Source organism: Falco punctatus, assembly GCF_963210335.1.
Source record: "Falco punctatus genome assembly, chromosome: 5".
Classification (NCBI taxonomy): Eukaryota; Metazoa; Chordata; class Aves; order Falconiformes; family Falconidae; genus Falco; species Falco punctatus.
Window position 1 is genome coordinate 12,455,780 of NC_137584.1, and position 22,475 is coordinate 12,478,254.

General features: G+C 36.4%; 1 protein-coding gene across 50 annotated transcripts in view; it reads right to left on the reverse strand.

Annotated features, from left to right (window-relative positions):
• Positions 1-22,475, reverse strand: part of RIMS1 (regulating synaptic membrane exocytosis 1) — a 345,465-nt gene that overhangs the window by 97,429 nt on the left and 225,561 nt on the right. For 16 of the 50 annotated variants that reach the window (XM_080388732.1, XM_080388757.1, XM_080388725.1 and 13 more), the window contains 6 exons: positions 22,266-22,349; positions 16,815-16,892; positions 14,429-14,500; positions 10,093-10,275; positions 8,651-8,763; positions 3,064-3,093 (listed from right to left, as the gene is read on the reverse strand). In XM_080388732.1, the coding sequence (XP_080244858.1) occupies positions 3,064-3,093; positions 8,651-8,763; positions 10,093-10,275; positions 14,429-14,500; positions 16,815-16,892; positions 22,266-22,349 (560 nt within the window). Of the gene's footprint in view, positions 1-1,669; positions 1,814-3,063; positions 3,094-8,650; positions 8,764-10,092; positions 10,276-14,428; positions 14,501-16,814; positions 16,893-22,265; positions 22,350-22,475 lie in introns of all 50 variants that reach the window. The other 34 variants (XM_080388731.1, XM_080388739.1, XM_080388745.1 and 31 more) reach the window with 12 other exon arrangements.

Here is a 22,475-nt window from a genome sequence, read left to right on the forward strand (position 1 = left end):
AAAACTATCTTATACTAAGTGTTTCTAAGGCACAAAACCCAGGTTCTGGCAGGGCAACAGGGATCCGCACTTATCCCAGAAGCTGACAGATCTGACCTGTTCTTCACTCTCAGACTTCACATTAAGAAGAAAAGTTGAACAATGATCAACAGCTACAGCTATAATGCAGTCTAGAGGCATGTACACAGCCTTTCTACACAGCAACAGCCAGAAGCTTCATCTACCTGTGCTACTTAGGTGATCTATGGGTGGGGATTGTGGGGGAAAGATCAGCGTCTGGTTTGAGGAAGTGAGAAGTGGAAGCTGAAGAAGAAACTAGGCAGAACCTATGTCCAAAACAAAAGCAGAGAAATAAAGCCGTGGTGAGATTTGGGTGGGAGAATCCCCCAGTGCAGTGGGCAATGGAAGCAAAGAAGGAGCGGAGCATTCACTGGAGAGCTGGCTGTGCAGCATAGCAGAGAGAACTCTGGTGTTGTACCAGGATGAAGCGTTTCAGAAATAATAACAGAGTCATGAGGTTATTTCTGCTCAGGCTTCAGGATTAGTTTTGCAATATGCATACAAAAATATCCCTGTGGTAGATTACATTACTTCAAAAATCCACAGCAAACTCTACCACGAAATTTAGAAAACACGCAAAATCTTGAAATCATGATCAGATGAATATTTTGAAATATAAGGTTAGTAACACTGAAAAATCAATTTGTAGCTAAGATAAAGAACTTGTCACCACCTCCCTACGTATACAACTTCAAAAAAACCTTATCAGCAGTGTGCAGATAGTGAGGGAGATGGGCTCTGAAGCATACTCTGCAGCCCTGGTCCCTGTACCTGACTAGCTGTGGCTCCTTTAAGCTTGTGTGCATGGGTTTCCTTCCCACGGGAGCTGACACTGCTCTGGGCCACCTCCCAAATCAGAACGGAGGCATGACCAAAGCCCATACTCAGACTGCCAAGCTGGGAAATGAGTTTGGATATCCCAGTACACACAGAGGTGTGGTGGCCATCTTGAGTTTAATAACTCAATCCAGAAGGAAGATAAGCCAATATAAAAATCTTAAGTGGTTGACGCAACAACACTCAGTTCTTCATCAAAGACTGTCAAAGATGATCCGAACTGAAGCTTCTATTTAAAACAGTAAGAAAGCAAACATATACTTCTTAAAATCTGAAGAATGTAAATCACTGGTTTTGGCAGCAATCCAAGTCAGCATTTTTGTAACCTGCTGAAGACTTTATTGCAACCCTTCCACTGATTAAGTGGAACAGATGCTCGATTATTTTTGTTGTAATTTATCTGGTCAGTATTGTTCACATCTGTATTACATGCTTTCCTTCACACCTATGTCTCTTGCCACATAATAATCTGTAACCCTGCCATCTCCATCTCCCATTCACCTACTGGCTATATGTTTTATCTCCAATTCTGCACTGGGGAAAGTCAGAGGTGATAGTGGGCTACTACTGTAAATCAGCTCACGGTCCCCCACAACTGCCAGCACTCCACTTCTTCCCACTCCTCTTCTTTTGCCCAGCTCTTTTCTGCCTCCAGGCTGTATCTACATTAAGCTCCCTCAAGCCAGAGGAATCTGTGTGCATAAAGATCCCACCACCTTCTACACACTCCCAAATCTTGGACCAGATCCATCCAAATCTCGTGGAAACAAACCTGTTACAGGCAGGGCCTATTTTGTCTGCATGAAGTCAACTGTTTTAAACAAAGAAACATTCACTGCAGTCCGAATTACAGGGCAAAGTTTCTGAACTCGAAAGAGGCATAAATCACAAATGGGCATGATTGACTTGTGTTGTTCTGTTTGAGAGAAAAAGAAATACTGAAGAAAGCAAAAATGACAGAAATAGTTTGTAAAATCAACCATTCTTAGCACTTTCTTAAGATATTTCATAGTACATTCTTCCTGCAAAATAACCTGTACTTGCTAATACCCAAGTTAAATGTTATTTATTTTTCATCTTTTTAACATTATCATGAAAACATACTTGTAAGTATTGTCATGGGTGTTGGAATTAGTAGCTTGTAGAATAGCTGCTATATTTTTACTCAAGCAATGATGAATGTGTCAGTGGGAATTACCCTTACAGAAAGTAAAGAAGTTGTAGGAGATATTCTGATTCAACTCACAGTTTGGCTTTGGCCCTCCAAAGCCTGTATTCAGACCAGCATTTCCCAAGATCTGCAGGACTCGGGACTAAAGGTCAGGAAAAGTTAATCTGTGCTATTAATGTTTATGCAGCATAGTATTTCGCTGTTAACATCAAAAAGGATTTTTTTTTCATTTTTTCTCTCCAAGCTTCATTCTGATTTCAAGATAATTGCTACTTCCAGCAAAAAAAAAAAAAAAAAAAAAAAAAAAATTAAAGAGGGACTTCTCTGCAACATTGCCTTGATAGGGACATGACTGACTATTCTTTTCACTTTGTGGGACAGCATTAGATACCTGTTGTTTGAGCTCACTGACTCAATGGTATTAGCACAGACATGGAGAATTTGTCTGAGGTGAGCACTGTGTGTGCCCCTAGAAACCTGCCCTACAATGTGACTTTCTGAGTGTCAAGGTCTTGTCATGCAAATAAAGCACAGCTCCTTCTTCAGAATCTCTCTCCATATGAAAGACAGTTTCTGGCCAACATCACCTTCAAGTATTCCTAAACCCTGACCTACAAAACATCCTTCACAGATGTCAAGAGCCATGGCTGCATCAATAGAACCAGATGTGCACAGCTCAAGAGCAGCTTAGGTAAAATCTTAGTCTTTGTGTGAACTTTAAGTCAATTTGAGCACCTTCTGAGCCATGTAAAATACCATGACTACTCCTGTTAAATACAGTATACTGCATTTCAGAATGAAAAATTAGAAATCACAGCAGAAACTGTTTTCAGCTTCTAAAGAGGGGCATCAGATAGCATACAGATATTTGAGAAACAAACTATTTGCCTGTTAAACACTGTTAACTAAATACTACATATTGACAGAATATATTGAGGGAAAAGCCAGTATTAACAGTTGCCAAACATTTGTAAAAAAAATACATAAATATTTACCTTTTATGGAAGAGTTAAAAGTCTCTTGCTCTTCAATGAATTAAATGCACGGAATGATGGAAACAGAAAAAGAAACCAGCAAATTTAAAGTTAGATAAAGAAATGTGTTACATATGACAATGGCATGTACAGTAGGCAGTACTCCAGCATATGCAAAAGTAATGTAGAAAAATAAAATGATAAACCATGACAAATAATAAAGCCTATGACTTTTTCTTTAAAATTAACAGGAACAATGAAGTTACTGAGAACCAGATTGTGGACTCTTAAGTATTCTGCTCCAGCATACTGTCATACTCAAATTGATGAATGACATAAAAATCTGAAAATTGCTTTAACTATCACTCTCACTTCTGAAACATTTAGCCCTGTTTTAGATACTGAAGCCTTTTCTGCAATAATGAGTGTTACAAATTTATTTTCTATTAACAGAAATCTATAATACTCAATAATCACCGTACTATTGAAAGTCTGTCTTTAAGGGAAACATAAAAGATTATGAAGCTTCAACTTATTTGCAAGTTAGCAATGCTGAGAAAAAAAACCCTCTCCAGCGTGAATAAAGATTCCACAAGCTGCCTCAAAATATGCAGTACCACCTCATAATTTAAAAATAAAACTAGAAATATGAAGACAAAACAAATAACACTAAAAGAATAAAATCTAAAATTGAAATGACTTATTATTTTTCTTCTGTCACTCAAGTTTTACACTGTTGGATCTGAAAAAAGGTTTTAACTGAAAGGGTTTGATCTTTCACCATTACTCAAGCCACTCTCACTGCAATGACACTTCAGATCAAGTACATATACACAGCACAGTTTTCACTAGCTGTTCATTTTTTTAGGATCTTAAGTTGGTTAAATATAAAAAGGTATTTGCAACACCAATGTATTATTTCACAACGTACTGATTTTGTGTACAAAATTCTGATTCTTTTTTGTTAAAAGGAAAGACCGGTCATCAAAATACTTAATTCCTCTATGATGTGACTACCATTTAAAACTTGTACATATATTATACACGTGAACTTTACGTAAATAATCCCCATTCAGTACCAGTAGTCTTTAATATAGCCTTCCCTCACGAAACAGCAGCACACACACACGTACTTCACCTGCATATAAGCTATGTACAAAGCTTATGCAGCTTTTTCTAACATGAACTAAGATACAGGAATAATTACTGCTGGTCGCACTTTTGCTTTTCTAAAGGTCACTACGTAAGGCCTATTGCTGTAAACAGATGTCACTGGAAACACACAACCACACTACTTCAGTTATGTTTACAGATGCTCTTTACATGTAAACAGACTGCTGATTATCACGAACCTTGCTCTCATTATAGGACTTCTGAAACATGAAACCACACTGTTGAAGCTACGAAAAAGAAATCATGCTGTGAACAGCCAAACAGAAGCAAATAAAGGGAGAAAGACCTGTTTTGCATGAATTATTTCTTAAAGAGAATTTCTATGCTACAAACAACCATTGCACATTTATCTTGCTGGTTCATAAATTTCAATAGTACATAACATGTTTTTTCTTATTTACTTGATAGATTTTCTAATATTATCCCTAATATTTACTGTGTCTTAAAAGGACTATAGAGAAATACTACAGAACTTCAGGCTGCATTCATTTCCTTGATCAGTACAATGATTAACCATTATACAAAAGTGTAGAGACCCACTCTCAAATCCTATTCAACCAAGAACTCCTGTGGTGTTTCGTATTTGCAGTGGCAGACAATGGACTCAGTAAAGATCACAGAAATATGCTTTATACAAAAGTATAATTTAAAACCCACACAACTATATAACAAAGTTGTTATAGAAACAGCTGAAAAAAAGTCAATGCAGAATCCCCACACCTCTTAATGATTTGCACAGTTCCACTCAAACACGTTGCAAATGAAAAAACCCCACCATTGATGTAAATCTTTTCTAGTTCAGCACAGGATGACATATTGAAAACACACCATTGTCCTTACCATGGCTTAGAATTTCCCTGCTTTAGTCACTGAGACAAAACATCTTCATATTATTAGGTACTTTCATAAAATTATTAGTTAAAACAAAGAAATGAGAAACACTTCTTGAATAGCATAAGTGAGCGTAATGACTAGCAAATTGTGACTATTTCAAAAAGCACACACAGACACACCTATACCAGACTAACTTCCAATATTGAAGCATCTCAAGACCTTTAGATGCAACATGTGTCTTGCACTCTAGGAAATACTGCTGACAGGATTGCAAAGGAAAGAAATACAGCCATGTCTTCCTTGAATATCACGGAACTAAAATAAAAATTGCATTGCCTAAAATTACAGAAGCCTACAATCTTAACAATAGCCACTTTAAAAAGTCTGCATGTACTGGAGTTGCTAAAAATTTTGTTTAGTTAGAACTGTTCCAAGTGAAAATAACTACCTCCCTCCCCCACTCCAGAACTAGTAAAGCTGCTATCCCCTTTAGGACATCATCACCAAGAACCTGCCCCCTGCCTCTTTTTTTTTTTTTTTTTTTGGCCAGCGTGCATGATTATGCTGTTTTGAAGTTTTAGTCCTTAAACTGGACTTTTCCTCTACATTTAAGATTTTTTCTCTCTTCCTGATCAGTAGTACTAACCCAATTTCTATAATGGAATAAGGACTACTACTTTGGTCTTCCCTGTAAGGATTACTTCTACGATATATATATATTTTTTTTAATAAAGCGTGCCCATTAATAAAGTGTGTCTATTAATAAGGACCCTTTAAAAACACCTTATTTTCTCACAAGTTGACCTTTTATGATTCTCAAACTGCCAACCAGAGCAATACCTAAGATAACATCGTCTGGTAGAGACAAGGACACAACTGTTTTTTTACTTCTAAACTTGACAATGACAAATGGAATGTCCAAGATGCAATGTCAGCCCTAGAAGAAGCCTTATTAACATGGATATGATAATTTACAGTTGAGAGCTAAAGATTAAAGATTAAGATCTTTAAATACCATTCTGTTTCTCAAAATGAAAACCACTACCAGTCCCTTTCTCCTTCATTAACTCTAATTTGTTCCATAATGACACCTTTAACGGGTAATAACATTACTTGACTGGATTCTTCTATGCCTCCTGAATGTGTAAAGAGCAAAAAACCACAACCCAGGCCTGATATACAGACATTCAATCTTTTTACAGCAATCATTGTGATTTGTAAAACAGACATAGATTCATAGATGTATACATTTAGATGTGGATTCAACCCTCCCGACACAACAGAATTTGTACAGAGTGTAAAGAAGCACTTTACTATAAGAATGATATCTTATCATACAGGATTTCCTTGAAACACAGGATGTCAATACTGACAACCAAAAAGTAGCTTTATTTATATATGAAGAAAGTGCATTTTCAAATTATCCCTATAACATTTGTATATCACACTAGATTTTAATATCATCTATATCCATGGTGACTGTGAATTTAAATCGTGAAGGACATAATTCAGTTCCAAGTATAGTGAATGGAAATCTTTTACAGACATCAATATGCTTTGGATTCAATCCTACATTAGGGTCAGATCACTTCTAGTCACTCCATTTGACCCTGATTCATTTGGCAGAGATTAAAGAAGTGAAACTGCTATTAAAATTTAATACTATAAATCAGAGCAAACACTATGAACTTACAGCTTCGCTGCATTAAATTTCTTACAGTACTATAAAGTTTATTCACACTGTCATATTTGTTTCAGAAGATACTGACACCACCATTTAAAAATATTTTATAAAACCTATTCAATTTAGTATTTTTCTGCAAATGTATTCTCAGATTGAACAAAGTATTAAACATGGGTAAAACCAGAAAACTTCCCCTTAAAAAGGACAACCCAGTCAGACAAAATCAAAGTACTATGTAGAGAAGGAAATCTCTTTAGCCTTCGATTCCATGCAGTATGATATATAATAACAAATTAAATGATATGTCACATCATACTTGTACATTTTATATATAAGACGCAAGCCTATCAGCCACAAGTGTAGGTAAGAGTTCAGTGAAACAGCATTACTTTACAGGTGTTCACAGTATCAACAACCTTCTAAACCTACAGTAGCTTTAGCCTTCTCCTCAACTTTAATTTTCTTCTTTCCTCTTCTGCATACATACCACCACCACTCATTTTCACAGGAAGTTTTACATTCATTTCCAATGTGTTTAAGAAAACATAAACTAGTATTTTATTCTCAACACACCAGTTATCAAGAATAGCAGAAAGATGATAAATGAATATCCAATGGAAAGCCAACTTAAAATTAAATTGAAAGCTGTTTTATCATTATATATTGTACCAAGTTCTGAAACTGCAGAAGAAACGTGAAAGAAATTTGAAATTCATTACTTACTACATTTCCCTAAAAAGCTCCTAATTTATTAATATGCAGAAATAGAAGCTGTAAATGTGGTTTGTAACTAGTTTATAATCTAGACAGTCCTAGGTTCACTACAAAATAAAATGAGATGACTCAAATGTAAAGTTTAAAATTAATAAAACCCACTTGTATTAGTCTATTAATCTTTCAGAATAAAGGTATAAAACGAGAATACACTTTTATAGGTATTAACTGAAGGTATAGCATGTCATCACAGCCCAAAGCCATAAAACTCATGAAAGCTGATCACATGTTAATGTAAGCCATCATACAAAAAACCCCCTATGGTAATCTATCATGATGAAAAGCTCATGGCCAGCAACATTATCTACTCAAGAAAGTGATCTGCCAACAGTTCTACAAAACACTCTAATTATTTCATAATTAGAAGCATTTCTGTCATTTCCACATTGAAGAAAACCTTGCAGTACATGGTGATCTCAGTTATTGATGTAGTCAATGAGAAAAGAGGATTTATAAACACAGAAGTAAACCCGAATGTGCAAATATTACCCATTGTGTATTTCATTTTACCACAATAGCTCATACTTTGCGTGCTGTATGTTGCTAGAAAAGGAAACAGCAATACTCATACTTATTTGATATTAATAGGTAAAACATCTTCCACAACCATTAGGTCTACATTGACATTTTCAGAAAAGAGCAGCACTCTGCCTGATGAGTTTATTCTTAAGGAAGAGCTGATGACCTGTGCTTTCACGTTCCCCATAGTAATTATTTTCATTCTTTACTCACTGGACTATGAACTCCAGAAGAAAAGCAGATTTGTGATATTTATTATTAATCTGTGCACAACAATTGATATAAAACACAAAATAAATGAGTAAGACTTGCCAAAATCTTTGCCCCTGATTTCTTTAGCTGAATACAAATTAGACACATGTTGGAAACTTCCACAGCTCTAATAGAAATTTTAAAGCAGACAAACATAAAATGGTACTAGAAAATCAAGGCAACTAAACCATGTGTAAAATCCACCAGTCAAAACTCTACTGGATTTCCCAGACTACAAATATGCTTTCATTCTCTTCTATTGCTTTATTGGTAGAATTACAGCATCGAACATGTATTTATGAAAGTAGACTTTAAGTAAAGAAAGGTAAGAAATCAAAGAGTTTGAGCTATCATAAGCTCATTATTTGATACCTTGCTCTATACTGCCACTTCTTACTGGAACTTGTGGTAGCTGTCTTCCCCTGCGACTGCCGAAGGATGTGTCTGCAGGAGGAGACTGTGTTGGACTTCCTTGTTGGTGTATTCTGCAAATAAAATTAAGATAGAAGTGAAATAACCCAAATAAAGAGAATTTGTATATTCTGAATTTCAATCACATATTAAGTTGCATATAGCAACGATGGATTTGAAGAAGTTTGCATTTGGTGTATGCCATATGCCCATACTCAGGACTACATACCCAGTTAACTCACAAAACCTTATGTTTAATTTCTCTAACTACCTTCAATTCAGGAGAAATATTTTCATTTGTTTTGTTGTTTGATTTTTTAAATAAAGTACTAGCCAAAAAACACTGGACAAAAAGCAGTTTTCTAAGAACCATTTATGCATATGACTCACAATTTATATATGCTCTCCTGTACTGGTACTAGGGCAATACAAAAAATAAAATAGAGAGGTGGCATCTTGTATTCCCTTTGTGCTGATGCAGTACTTGCACAAGGCCACAGAGCACTGGACAACAAGTATCTATGCCCATGGGATAACATGTTGTTTTTCCCTGAACTCAAAGAAGGAAAAAGACCTTTAACCTTGGTATTGGGGGAGGTGCATGTATGTGTGCGTGCAACAAATGCACAAGATTTTTAATATTCATACCTAAGTATATATCCTAAATCCCTGTAGCTGAATTCTAGCTAGCGCTATTTCAGAACACCTTGGCTACTCGATTTATTATACATAGATACAGCATCTGAGTGTAACACATCAAACACCTTTGGAACACTAGTAAGTATGCAAAATAAGTAGGGCCATCTCTAATAACTAGGGGAAAAGTTTAAGGAAGTAAACAAAGATGAGAAGAAGCAGATCGTGGAGAGGGAGAGCTTACTCTTAAATGCCCTTGCCAGTTACAGTAATACCACACTCACTATAGTGAATAAGCAGTTTATCTACTACACTAACATTGTAAGTAGGTTATTTGCAATTTTATGTAACACATTTGTGCAAGTTACAAATACTGTTGGCTTTCACACTACACAGATCAACTGACTTTCTCTTAGCCTGTAAGATCAGTTAGCTGTGTGAACAGTATGTGACTTCCTGCACAGTGTTTAAGAAAAAAGCTTTGATAATTTTCATATGGATACAGAACAAAACACAACAATGGAAGGACAAAACACAGCCGTTTTATTTTACGTTGCATAACTATTTAAATTCAACAACAAGAAGTACCATCTGGATGGTGAAGATAGGTGGCATAAAGGATATGAGAGAAGTGTAAATACTATGAAAAGAGGATAATCTACAGTGCCAGAATGAGTGAACGCGCCATGTATGTTCGGGAAAGATCACCACCACACTGACACCTGGGAGGCAGAACACGAAAGCTGTGCTGTACACATAATAGCAACCTTGTCAGAAGTGGAGAAGGTGGCGCCGACCCTCCCGGCGCTAGGTGATGTACAGAGCATAAGGGTCTGATACTAGAGTGCTCACTCGACCTGGAGCGAGCGTGGTGTTTTCCCCTAATGACTGGCTGTTCAGTTGCTCGTGGGGTTGGAAGTCCCCTTCTAGAAAGACATGGTAGCAGACCCCTAAAACATCAGGGCCAAAAAGAAACTGTTCAGTTGTTAGCTCTAGGCACACCTTTCCATGTCCCCCTCCATCAAAGAACATTGCAAATCCTGGCTGCAGGACCAGGGCTGACATTTCAGATCAAAGTTACTAATTTTGAATGCAAATCTATTTTCAAAATCATGAACTGCAGAACACTCACCACTGCAGATGCACTTGACCCTAATTGTGGACCTGTTGAACTGCACTGCACATAGCAGACAGTCAGCCAAAAACTCTAGCTGCATTTTAAACACAAGTGAACAACACATATGACCTAAATACTAGCAGAAAGTAGGCTATGAATACCTAGGTTTACCACAAAGCATTTCTGTTTCTAAAACATATCTTTTATGTTTATTAAAAATATTAACTGGATTTCAGTTAGTGTCCTAAAAAAAGACAATATGTAATCACCTATGTAATTCCCTTGGTTTCCTTAGGAGTTTGAAATAAGGGATCTATTTAAGGATTTTTCTGCTCTAAGTCCTAAAACAGAAATAGAGTTCTGAAGGAAGTCTAATGAAAATATAATTAAAATATACAGTAAAATGATTCATTGTGTTAACATAATAAAGCATAATTATTGGTAGTTTAATAATTGCATACACTGCAAGTATGAGATAACCTGAGACATTTCAAGTTTGGAAACTGACAAAGTACTCTAACTGTGCCTTTTTCTTCTTTCTTGGTTTCCCAGCAATACAGCATTTTGTAAGTGGTACTACTGTATCTGCCATTGTTGCAGAAATTTCAGTTTCCTGTGATGTAACTTCATTGTGAGTTTTTGTATATATTATTTTTTTCTTAATTTCTGCAACTTATGAAGTCTCCCTTCACACACTCAACACAACTTTCCCACAAGATACTGGCAAAGTAACCAGGGACTGTCTACTTCATACGACTATGATGCACTGAAAAGTCACCCTAAAAAAAGTACATACGAGACAACATGCAGATGCCTACCAAGGATAACAAATAGGTTTAGTTTCAAGGCCATTTCATCAGTAACAGTTTATGTGGAAGTCCCGTCACAATGCAACAAAACCAGGATTCTGTTGCCCTTGCTACATTCTCTCTCTTAAACCCTAATGGTTCTTTAGCCTAACTCCAGATTTGCCCTGGTGATAACCCTAACATTCTTGCAGAGACCGATTCCCCCGATTCTAAAAGATGCTTACAATAATGAAGATGAGCTGAGTTCTGAAAATTCCTGTTTCTCCATGCTGACTGTATTAGTATCCATGCCAACTACTGCATGCAATCAGCTTTTATGCATGCTTTATTTGATGTTTAAACATCATAACATCCATAAGGTATATATGGATCCTACTCTTTGCCAGAAAGTGCTTGCTTGCTTTTACTGTGAATAAATGCTCCAGTCTAACAGTCATCATGTTCTCTGTTCACATTTTTCTCATTTTAGAGGCTAATTATCCTGGAATTCATCTCAGTGAAGCCCTAGGAGAGTCTGTCTTGCCATTACAGAACAGACACTTCACCTGAGACTCAGAAACTTACCTCCTGCTCTTTCAGTAACAGCCTTTTTAAAGACTGTCCCCTTCCATGAGAGACAGAGGATCTGCTTAACTAACATGAAGACAAGCGGGCTTAAGACTTGCATTAGCTGGGATATTACATTTGAGACAAATATGCTACTGGGGCTGCAGATAAAAATAAGAGCTAAAAGGGAAATGGAAAAGCAGATAAAAGTAAGAGCTAAAAAGGAACTGGAGAAAAACTAGAATGGAGTTAAGGACTTGCTGGCCTAGGAGAAAGTTCAGTTGCTGAAAGGAAGAAGTCTGCAAATGGCTGATCAGGAGAATGAGACAAAAAGGAACAAGCATAGGAGACAAAAACTAGTGTATTACTAAGGAAACAAGATGGAAATGAGGTAAGAATTATGGAGAGAAGAGGAATTTGGGAGAGAAATTATACCTGGTGAGCAATGAGATTGCAATGTGTGTAGCTTATCTGGTTCCTCACAGAGGAAAGCAACACTGCAAGCAGCAAATCTATTAATTCAATTGGCAATGGTTTACTGAGGAATCCTACAGGTTCTAGCTCTGCCTGCACACAAGGAAACTCAGATTTCTTTCTCTTCAGACTGATGGCTCAGCGGCACGTACTAAATAAAACATGCTGCCACTTACAGAACTATAAACAAAAACTAAAAAAAAAAGAGAGCATCGCCAATCCTGTGCACCCCTAGCACAGGGTCCTATGTAAAATATAAAGACTGTACGTATCGTAACATATATGACAGGTAATCTGGCATTTCTGGGATGATCAGTTAGGGCTGAAAGAAAACATTTTAGGATTGGGACGAACCGATTTTTACCACCACTTTCCTCATTCATACAACACAGAAAACACTTGATTTTCATGTAACCAGTTTTACTTCTTCAGAAGAGTTTACTGAATCACATCTTTAAGGCTTATGTCATCAAATCAGTAGAACTCTTAGGTTCTGTAAACTACCCTGATAAGGTTTGCTTTTCCCCTTTTATGTACATTTCCTAAGTTATCACAATAGAGAACTTAATTTTACATAGCGTGTTGAAAGGCTTTATAGATAAATGGATAGCATGCTGATGTCTTATTCCAGTAATCTGCTTAGCTAATAGTAGACAAGATCTACAAATTGCAAAACAAAGACCAAACAGACAGAAATGGATATTTGAGGAAGAAATAGTCTTGAGTTATAGTTGCCTTTTTACAAGAAAATTAATTGCCTGTCCTATTATCAAAACTTTCTGGCACTAGCACAACCTTATATCTATAATGAAACACTAAACTACAGCACTCAGACAATTCTGTGAATAGCAGTGAATCATTTTATGGAAACATGAAACCTACAACCATGTGCCATGGAGATGTAAAAAGCCAAGCACAATTTGTGTTTCCCTATGCTCTTGTTGCACTGTGTTCGTTGCTGAATGGTTATCAAGAACTGAGTCCCTTGGAGTTCAGCCTCCCCTTAGTCTTCAGAAGTTAGAAAAAAATGGGGTAAAAAATGCCTTTAGCTATCTCAGTAGCAAAACTGTCCTGGTTTAAACACAGCAAGAATTTCAGCCATCATTTAGGTAATTTCTCTGGTCTAAACAGAAAAAGTAACTGGGCTGTTGTGACAACAGAATCATCAAAATCAAGAAAATTGTAACCATGGCTTTTGGATCAGGAACGTATTCTGGGACTTGAAGCAGTAAAATAAAACAAAGGCTCTGAAGTTTTGCTACATAATGTGCATTTTCATTGACACTAAACATGTGTCTGTGCTGTTCATGGAAGTTTTTCACCCTCATAGTGTAAAGAGATGAACTTTCTTCCTCTGCTAATCAAGATAACAGAAATCTATTTCTGACAAAGGCAGGATCTCACCCCTCCTCACTGCTCTTATTTCAGCCAATACACAGGGTTTAAAGCTTAACTAGCTGTGCCTATGATTTAGTATATATTTTTTTTTTCACTTTTTCTTAAGAATTTGAATACATAATCCTAACTACTGTAGCATCAAAGTTAAAAGCTACAATGTAATACAAATACAGGAAAATTCAATGAATACACAAGTTAAAGTCTCAGTGTTTATATTAACTTCATGTAATGATAGATTATAAAATTTTCTATACAAAATTAAATGTGTAACTTAACATTTTTATATTATAAAGTGAAATTATTGTGATCAGAAACATCATGAATTATAAGTCTGTTAATATATTTTTTTCATCCTCAAAGTTATTCTAAAATAGGTGAGATTTTTTTGGAAAAAGATCAGTGGTAAAGTGCAGAAAAGTGTTAGGCCCATACTAATGAAATATGCTATGCATTTCCAAATTTCATCTTACAGATATGAAGATAGTGGCAATGGGTCTCAGATTTTGGCTTATAAAATGGATGCACTGCCAGTCTTTACCATTGAGTTTATCTGCAATGATGGAGAATGCCAGAAAAATTCCTTATGTATGCAACACAGCAAACAGTGCTAATATAGATACAAAGTAAATAATCCTGCAAATTACAACATGATTTTTGGTACTGTCACAGATGTTCTACTTCAAAAGTCATATTAGATGTATATTCTGAAAACGGGAACCAGATTGATTATAAGAGATGTTTACTCATCAGTAATCCTACCTTTCTGTTTCAGTTGCCGAGGTTTTCCTAGTTTGTTTTTGGCTGCTATATCTTTCCACTTTTCTGGACTGCCTGTGAAATGACATGTCAGAAAAGAAATAAACAAAGAAGAAAAATAATACAGAAATATGAAGATTATTCATTAATGTATTATAAAGGTAATAACAGCAATGGTTGACAGATGAAAAAGAGACAACTATCTGGTGAAATCAAGGTTTAAGACACATTGCACTGATTAGGTTTGATTGAGGCTGATCGTGTGCAAGTTATGAGGTAACAAAGCGTTGGACCTAACATTAATACTGACTGAACCTGCAGCTAGTTTCCACTTTAGAGTCTGTATTTGATTAGAAATAATGCCTCCTCATAGGCCTTTTAGTCATCTCTTAACAGCAGTGAAAACAAACGCAGAGTAGACAGCATGAAAAAAAATGTTGCAGGAAGGACCACAAAATACTAGTCAAATGTAAACTTTAAAAATTGATTTTAAATCTAAATTTCAAAATCAAGACAAATACTGAATCACATCAGATTTAAATAACACTGTCACTATATTGATTAAATCTTGGCTTTTCAAAAATCTCATGTAATTTAGGCTTGTTAAAGTTTTTTAGAAACAGTTTAAATATTTTTTTCCGGTATACATAAGTAAGTTAGAAGTTTATTTCATTCCTTCACTCCTTTCCCTCATAAATCTTTTACAGAATTCATCTGACATTTGGATAGTGAGGCACTAGTTACCTCTGACAATTGAAGTATTTAACAATGAACAGTAGGATGAGTCAATAAATGTAGGAATGAAGGTAAAGCATGCTTCACCATTATGACCCAGGACTATAAATATACTATGAAAATCTCTGCAAGTCTTGTCTGTTCCAAAATTTTCTTTACTGCCCATAGTAACGTGAGCACTTACAAGTTAGGACTTACAATTTTATACCTCTGATAATCATCAAAGTATATATTTTTTTTTTTAGAAAAAGTGCATACAGTATTTCAGGAGGGGTCAAAACCAGGGAGCGATGATTATTCATTGATAGACCAGAAATGTTGACAAACCCTAACTTGCATCTTATACCGGTGCAAGAAATATGTAAAGGAACTTGCAATGATATAACCAATGTCATATATTAAACTATAAAAAAATCACTGTGGGCAAAACAAATAGGAAAAAATATTTTTGAAAATGTTTTCCTTTTAAACCTCTGTGGTTATTACAAAGAGTAATCCAGGGCCTGAACTGGAAGATACCTAAATAGCTGTAACACCAAATGATACCCAAAGAATTATACTCATAGTGGATTTTCATGATTTGTACCCATTGCAATATTTGATAAGCATTATATTGTGATGTAGTATGTTCCAGAACAAAGAAAATACTGTAGCAAAATACAAAATGCTTTTTGCATGAGGAGAGGTCATATATTTTCTTTCCAAAAATAATATCTGGGATTAAAAATAAAAATCCCCTTTGTCCTCAAACTATTTTCTTCAGATTTACTTTTGTATATTCTCATTAATTTTTAATTTTTTTTCTTTACTAGGACAAATACAAGGTGGATATACAGAGAAACACATAGTAAATGCTGCAGCTTTACTTAAAACCTACGGTTAGCAAAGTATTTGAAGTTATAATTAAACTGATAATTAAAAACTGAACACAGCAGCATTATCAGTCAGATGATGTCACCCTCTTCATTTTCTGTTTGGTTGGTTATGGGGCTTAATTTCCTCTTACTCATTATATCACTTGCTTAAACTGTGACATTACGTGCAATGGAGAAAAAGAGCACACAGTGACTTTCTGTGGGTTGGAAAAGCTGAGAGTAGGATATGCTTTTCGTGAAAAGTAACAAAGTAATATATAGCACTAGTGAGCTGAATAGACTTATTTCTCTGCTCTCTGTGCTGTCCTTGTGAGCAGCACACATTGGAAATATGTTTAATATCACAATTTCCTTTCTGTTTCCTTCCTCTTGCTACGGTGATGCTTTATACAGCTCCATATAGCTCAACAGCCTACTACAGCACTCAGTCCCAGCTCAACTTGAGCACGCTGTGGACATTGGCAGGTCCATATTTACAGGTAGGTGTCCTTTCATATCACAGAATGGTTTGGGTTAGACAGGATCTTAAAGACTGTACCATATACAATGTGTGACAAGTACACTGGGAATAAGAACGCTCATGTCATACTCAAAATTACCTCTTAAATGTACTTTACAGGGGATTAAATATTATCTATGAACAATACCAGCATATATGTACTCATACATAAAAAGATGGAAAACCTAAATATGTGAAAGTATCACACAGAGCATATGAAGAATATACTATAACCAATACCTAATTTAACTGGAACTAGGATTTGAGTAAATACAGATACCTCTGTGCTGCTCCAGGTTTAGCACTTAGGTGGTCTACACTGTCCTGTTTTGGAATGCAAGAATCCAGCGTCCTTGTTCTTCACAAAATTTGGAAACATGGATATGGATTTGGACAGAATGAGCAGAAACAGAGAGATGGTCACATGCAGTGAAGGTGGAGACATGCAGTCAAATATACAAACCAAAAATATTAAGGCACTATCTGCTGAGAAAGGCTATATTTCTCACTTCCCCTTCTACTGATTTAATCCACGCACTTTAAGGAAATGTTATTTTTTTTAGATATAATATCAACAATCTAAGATGCAATAAAGTAAAGAATGAAAGCCACAAAAATATTTTAAAAACCTTTCTACTCTACATGCTGAACAGCAGCACTGAGGCTCAACAGTGGCTGTTATCCTCGAGAATTAATCTATACTACTGTTCATTAGATTAGCATATAAACCTATACAGAACAACTTCCCTTAGGAATTTGAAAAATGTGTATTTTGTCATTACATTGTCAACTTATCCTGAAAATGCAAGTAAATTTCATCATTTCATATATTTTGATGAAAACTTCGTATTCTGTTGCCAGCCTGTCTGCTACAGTAACAATTAACAACAATCCAATAGCGGAGTAGAGTAACTGCCTCAACTTTTTTAAAGGAAAAAGATATTCAGAATATTTGTTAATTTTTATATTATTTTTATTTCTGCTGATACTGTTTAAGAATCTCAGATTTTATTCACAGCTTTCAGTTTAGCATAAATATTATCAGCTTGCTGGTATATTATTAATTTTTTAACGGAATATATGGTAAAAAAAAATAATCCTGATAAGGCGTATCAATGTAAGATTTTTTTCCCCTAAATATCAAATTTGGCTTTTAAAGAAAAAACTCAGCAAAATTTGCAGTCAACTAGTAATCTAAATGTAATAAATTTGCATCTATACCTCCATTAGGGTGAGAAAATGTTAGATTTCTCTTTAAGGTCACAGTTCTACCAACTGTCACACCAAACCACTGACCAATAAGGCCCTGTTATGTATACAGACAAGCACTATATATATATTACTTTATATAAAGACAAGCTATTCACAGTTCATGTTCCAAAGACCCATGTCTCAAATATTTATCACCATTGAGTGTAAAAAAAAATCTATACATAGACATATGATAATATTCATACCAAAATTAAAAATTACTATTCCTAAAGTGACAAAATAGCATTTTTATAAAATTCAGGGTCTAACATTTAAAATTGTTTATTACTGGCTTGTACAAGAGACATTAGCAGTTTGCAGTGACTCTGTTCACTTATGTAGCCTTAAAGCCATCACGTATGTTATGTTCAATACTTCCTGAATTTTCCTGAACATTTCTGAAATGCTGGATGTACATGGTTTGTGAGCTGGGAGCTCACAACTACTCTGAAGGCTTGGTAGCTTCTCACACTCATTCCTAGCACTTCAATTCATGTCTTGCAAAACTGCCTCCCTGATCAAGTCATATAGTGTTGCTGGAATGATGTAAAAGGATCATCTGGACCAATTCAGCCTGCCACTGGCAGTGCACAGCATACTTCAGGTTGTATTTGTGAAAGTACCAGAAGGCCATTTTCTCAACAGCTGGCTTCAGGATGACTACTGGGCCACCAAAAGCTACTTCTCTTAACTGAAAGTCTATGAGAAATATTTTTTTTTTAAAAGGCTTATTTTATCCAGCCTTGGTTATATGTTGAAATTATATGCAGACTTCTCAAAAAGAACAGTCTGAACACAATTCCCATCTACCTTTAAATGCTCAGCTTTTGTTCTCCTTGTTTTTACCATCACTTACAACTTCACAGTTTCGCAGTCCTCCAGTTACCAAAATGTCTTTCACTTTAGACAGACTTCCTAACTCAAATTTCTATATAAAACCCCAAAAACCTCCCAGCAATGAAGCTATCAAATTCAAACCAAAAATGATTCTTTAAAATGTCTTAAGGAAATACATGATACTAGCCAAACACTTGTTAATTATTAACACTGAAATAACATATAACCCATGTCTCATCTTGTCAAGGTACATCAAGAAGTCACTTTTTCTGATACGACAAGTGAATGAATTCCAGAATAACAACAATCTTGCGAAAAGCTTTACTAAAATTCATGTTATGAATCATTATCAATAAATACAATGTTGCAAAACCTGAATTTAAATTATCAAAATTAGAAATAATGCATAGCCTGTGTTTAAGAAATGCATTCAGAAATGGATCTTCTTGATTGCACCCTATATGCAAATTGTAAGACAAATCTCAAATGTACTCAAACGAAGAGTAAGATAAAATCTGTCAAAGTCAATTAAGCTGTGAAAATATGATTTGAAAGTGGTCATAAGAAGTTAGTTACTGCTGCTGATCCATCATTCCCTAACATCCACCTCATTAGTTATCAAATTGATACAAATACATACTAAATAACCCATATATTATACAACTGAGTGGTGCTGGCTAACTGCCAAAGCTATGGGAAATGATCAGAATTAATGCAAACTTAGAGTAGAATACAAAGGTAAAGGCACCTTTGATGCCCTCACTGATACTCTGCAGACATTGTGGGCTATTATCTTGTACTGGGCATGCAATGCAAAGAGCCAAATTGCATTTGGTTTGCATGGCAAGGTTCTGATACAGTGTGGGGTGGGAGTGGGGGTGGGGATGGTGTGTCTACAGGGGTGGCTTCTGTGAGAAGCTGCTAGAAGCTTCCCCCATGTCCCCTGCAGCCAGCTCCAAGATGAACCCACTGCTGGCCAAGGCCAAGCCCATCAGCAACTGTGGTAGCGCCTCTGGGATAACACATTTAAGAAGGGGAAAAAAACCCACCTGTGCAACAGAAACTGCAGAGGGAAAGAAGAGTGAAAATATGTTAGTGCAGCAGCTCTGCAGACCCCAGGCCAGTGCAGAAGGAGGGGGAGCGGCTGCTCCAGGCGCTGGAGCAGATTCCCCTGCAGCCTGTGATGAAGCCCATGGTGAGGTAGGCTGTACCCTGCAGCCCGTGGAGGTCCATGGTGGAGCAGGTATCCACCTGCAGCCCGTGGAGGTCCATGGTGGAGCAGGTATCCACCTGCAGCCCGTGGAGGTCCATGGTGGAGCAGGTATCCACCTGCAGCCTGTGCAGGACCCCACACCGGAGCAGGTGGATCCCGAAGGGGGCTGTGACCCGAGGGAAGCCTGTGCTGGAGCAGGGTCCTGGCAGGACCTGTGGCCCCTGCAGAGAGGAGCCCAGGCTGGAGCAGGTTTGCTGGCAGGGCTTGTGACCCTGTGGGGGACCCAGGCTGGAGCAGTTCATGAAGAGCTGCAGCCCATGGGAAGGACTCCATGCTGGAGCAGGGGAAGAGTGTGCGGAGTCCTCCCCTTGAGGAGGAAGGAGTGGCAGAAACAACATGAGATGAACTGACAGCAGCCCCCATTTTCTGTACCCTCTGCACCACTGGGAGGGAGGAAGTAGAGGATCTGGGAGTAAAGTGAATGGGAAGAAGGGAGGGATAGGGGGAAGGTATTTTTAGGTTTTATTTTTATTTTCTCATTATCCTACTTAGATCTGATTGGTAATAAACTAATTTTCCTAAGTCTGTTTTGCCCATGACGGTAATTGCTGAGTGATCTCCCTGTCCTTATTTCGACTCACGAGCCTTTTGTCATGTTTTTTCTCTCCTCTGTCCAGTTAAGGTGGGGGAGTGAGAGAGCGGCTTTGGTGGACACATGGCATCCAGCCAAGTTCAACCCACCACACCAACATTCTACAACCTTTTCTTAATCTGGGAGGCTACAACCAGTCATCAAGACTGAGGTTAGCCTAAACTCCTTCTAGGTTGATTACTGACTGCATCAATGGGATTTGAGTGACCAGTTTACCTGCAAGACTTCCAAGCACAAGATTTCACTAAGGAAATTAGGCTGCTGTTTCTCTGACTCAAAATCTTTTCCATAACAGATTCTATATCCTACAGATGCTTTACTGTAACACGTTTGCTAACAGGTAGCAGATGATTTCATTCTCCACAAAACTTAGCTGATATCAAAAGGCTTACAATTCTGCATTAAGAATGGCAGTATTTAGATGAAAACCTCATTTCACTGATATGGGATATGATTATGAATTAATTCTAATCGCTTCAATGATTTTATCAGGCCTGATCCACTGAAGTCAAAGCCAGTCTTTCCATTGACTTGAAAAAAGGGAAGCAAAATTACTTAAAAATGCCTAAACAATACAAAGTACATTTGTAAACTATTTATAGCTGTCCCATCAAAAAGATGAGTTGGCAAAAAAATCTAGAAATGCACTATCTGTACGGGGGGACAATTCTGAAAAAATGTTTCACAAACCTAATTTTATAATGCTGTCTTACTCAAACAGAAATGCTATCCAAATGCACTCTTCCCACCTTGTTTTAGTGGAATACGCCCAGTATCAAGCAAACAAGACAAATTACAGTACAAATTTAAGCACTGTGGGTAGACTTCAGCAGAAAGTAAGTACTAGCACTGTAGTAACTGAGTTTTAACCATATACTAGTCTTAACAGTTTTAAGTACAACTTTGTAAAGAATTTACACATGGATTATTTACATGAACCATCTGTATCCTGTCACTTACTGTAACAGATAAAATTTGAAGGGAGAATTTTTAATTTGCATCTCAATAGAAATTATAATGTTTGTTTAAAGAAAACCTAGCTCTATCTTGAAAAAAAAAATACAACTGCCAAAGCAATGGAATACCAAAACTGATTTGAATAGAATGTTCATGACAAGAAAAAAAATAAAGGCACTTCTATTAATCATAGGTGGTATTCAGCAAAAAAAAATTATTTAAAGCCCTGGTGTTTTTAACCAAAACCTACCTTGTTAGGAAAACCTGCTCCATGGAGACCATCCTGATTTGGACAGAACTTACAAACAGTGCCAATTTTTACATATATCAACTAGAAATATTAACAGGAGTTCCAAAATATCAGTTTGTGCTTTTTTTTTTCCCCTTAGGAAAAGTTTGTTAAAAAAAGGACAAAAAAATCAATCAAAATAAAAATGAACACCTAGACAAGAAGAGGCTCTACAACAAATATTTATCATACTATAACGCACACAGTGAAAACACCACCAATATTTACAGGAGTAGGTAAAAACAGACTAAGCAATATTAACACAGATGACATTTTGTTGTATTAGACATCTTTTTTACGGCATGTGACCATTCAGGCAAACAGAAAACTTGAAAAAACTTTAATTCCTAGGTGCTTTATAACAGTTCAACAAAATGCAGAGATGATCTCTAAGCTGCTGTTTTATTTTTTGGGGCTTCTGGAGGTTGTAAATCTCTGTCTACATACACGCAAACTTTTAAATTTTGGTATACTCTTCTGAGAGTGCAAGATGCAGGAAGCCACTTTTCAACTGGGAGGAGCTGACTAGTACCTGTCATCCTCCGGAGATGCATGCTGGATATGAATCCTGGGACTAGTAGGTCGTCTCCTCTCTAGGGAGGGGGACCATCTACCCCTGTTTGCCCGTTCAATAAAATAGGAAAAAAATAGGATATTTAGTTTGTGATAAAATTAAATATATGGGATTTGGGACTGGAAAAATACCCCAAAAAGTAATGAAAGTGTGTCATTTAATTATTTT